The following is a 1406-nucleotide window of genomic DNA, read 5'->3' as shown; positions in this document are numbered from 1 at the left end:
GGTATTCTCAAAATGGCTTGGAATATTTGAAAATGGCTAGATATTACAGCTATTTGGAAGTGTAGTTTATGTATGTCAAGTGCTTAGCCTAAAGTGATAACTATGCCATCCGAACAATCTATTTTGCTGAGCCTGCAAAAAGCATATGAAAGTGTCTCACCAGCATTATATCTCCTCAGCCATTCATCAAATACTGCATCAGTGAAAGTATGCAGGAGGATAAAAATAGGATCATTTGGAGATAAATGGGTTTGTCCCCCTGTTCCATTTAGGAATAGATGAGCCAAGTTGTGAAGGCTTCGAACAGCAGGGTCATACCTTCCTGTGGGATCACTGTAACCTAGATATAAAAATAGAAATGACACTAGTAAAAACCATTATATCTTACTTTTCAAGTTAGCAGTGGTGATTATATTGAGAAACAATTCTCCCTAAGCTTGTCAGGCCAATTTTTACCTAAATGTAATAGCTTTGTTTCTCTGTGCCTGTGGCTGGTGACATTAGTTTGCTATGCTCAGAGCTAGGTTGGTTTTAAGCGGGTGGCATGACATTCTATATGCAGCCTCCAGGTTAAAAATAATGACCTGCAAAGGATACCAGTCAAAATATATAGAAGGCTATATTTCGACAAGGTGAACATTGTTCTACATGATAATGGGAATCTCTAGCTTCTACTAAAAAGTGCTGACACAGCTAGGAGAACACCGCTCTGATTGTCCTGGAACTTCCAGTGCCAGATGTTACTTTCATTTCCTACCTTATTGCTTTTGAATGACTATCAGCATGTTTATTTTTGGAAAGTTATTTTTGTGGAGAAGTTAACAATTTCTCAGAGCTTTCTTAACACCGCTGGACTAGTTTTAAACATCTGGAAAGACTGCTGTCAAAACATTTATAGGACTTTTGATACTGATCTCTATTCCATATATATTTCCATGTTATATAGTCTATGTATTTCACATATATATTATATATCCCTATATTATATATAATATACATGTCATATATATTTAACATTACATATAATCTTATATTTCATATATATATATATATATCCATATTATATATAAATAGGAGAAGATGAGGATAGATCTCAAACAAAAATGGAGGGTCTATGATGTGAGATGGAGTTATATGTGTGTCTGTTTGGCTTGAAGGATGACAAGTGGGAGGGCAGGGAAAGGTTATATATTATAAAACAAAATTAGAATTTAAAATACATTAACTCACTTGCATAATTATACTAATTCATTTATTCATTTTTCATACATCTGTTCCTTTATTTTTTTAATAAAAAAAGGTTAAAGATTTCCTGTAAAGTTCATGGCACATGGCTAGGCACTAGTCTTTTCTTAAATTCTATCAGGCAATCAGTATCGTTTGTCTTTTGATTAGACATCAATAAG

At 33.7% G+C, this 1406-nt stretch overlaps 1 protein-coding gene across 1 annotated transcript in view; it reads right to left on the bottom strand.

Annotated features, from left to right (window-relative positions):
* TYRP1 (tyrosinase related protein 1) overlaps positions 1-1406 on the bottom strand; it is a 32058-nt gene that overhangs the window by 18737 nt on the left and 11915 nt on the right. Inside the window, exon 4 of the mRNA XM_019627169.1 lies at positions 161-340. Within this exon, the coding sequence (XP_019482714.1) occupies positions 161-340 (180 nt within the window). The remainder of the gene's footprint in view (positions 1-160; positions 341-1406) is intronic.

Source organism: Hipposideros armiger, unplaced genomic scaffold, assembly GCF_001890085.2.
Source record: "Hipposideros armiger isolate ML-2016 unplaced genomic scaffold, ASM189008v1 scaffold_717, whole genome shotgun sequence".
Lineage (NCBI taxonomy): Eukaryota > Metazoa > Chordata > Mammalia > Chiroptera > Hipposideridae > Hipposideros > Hipposideros armiger.
Note: the sequence above shows the minus strand (reverse complement) of the source record. Positions and strands in the feature narration are given on the sequence as shown.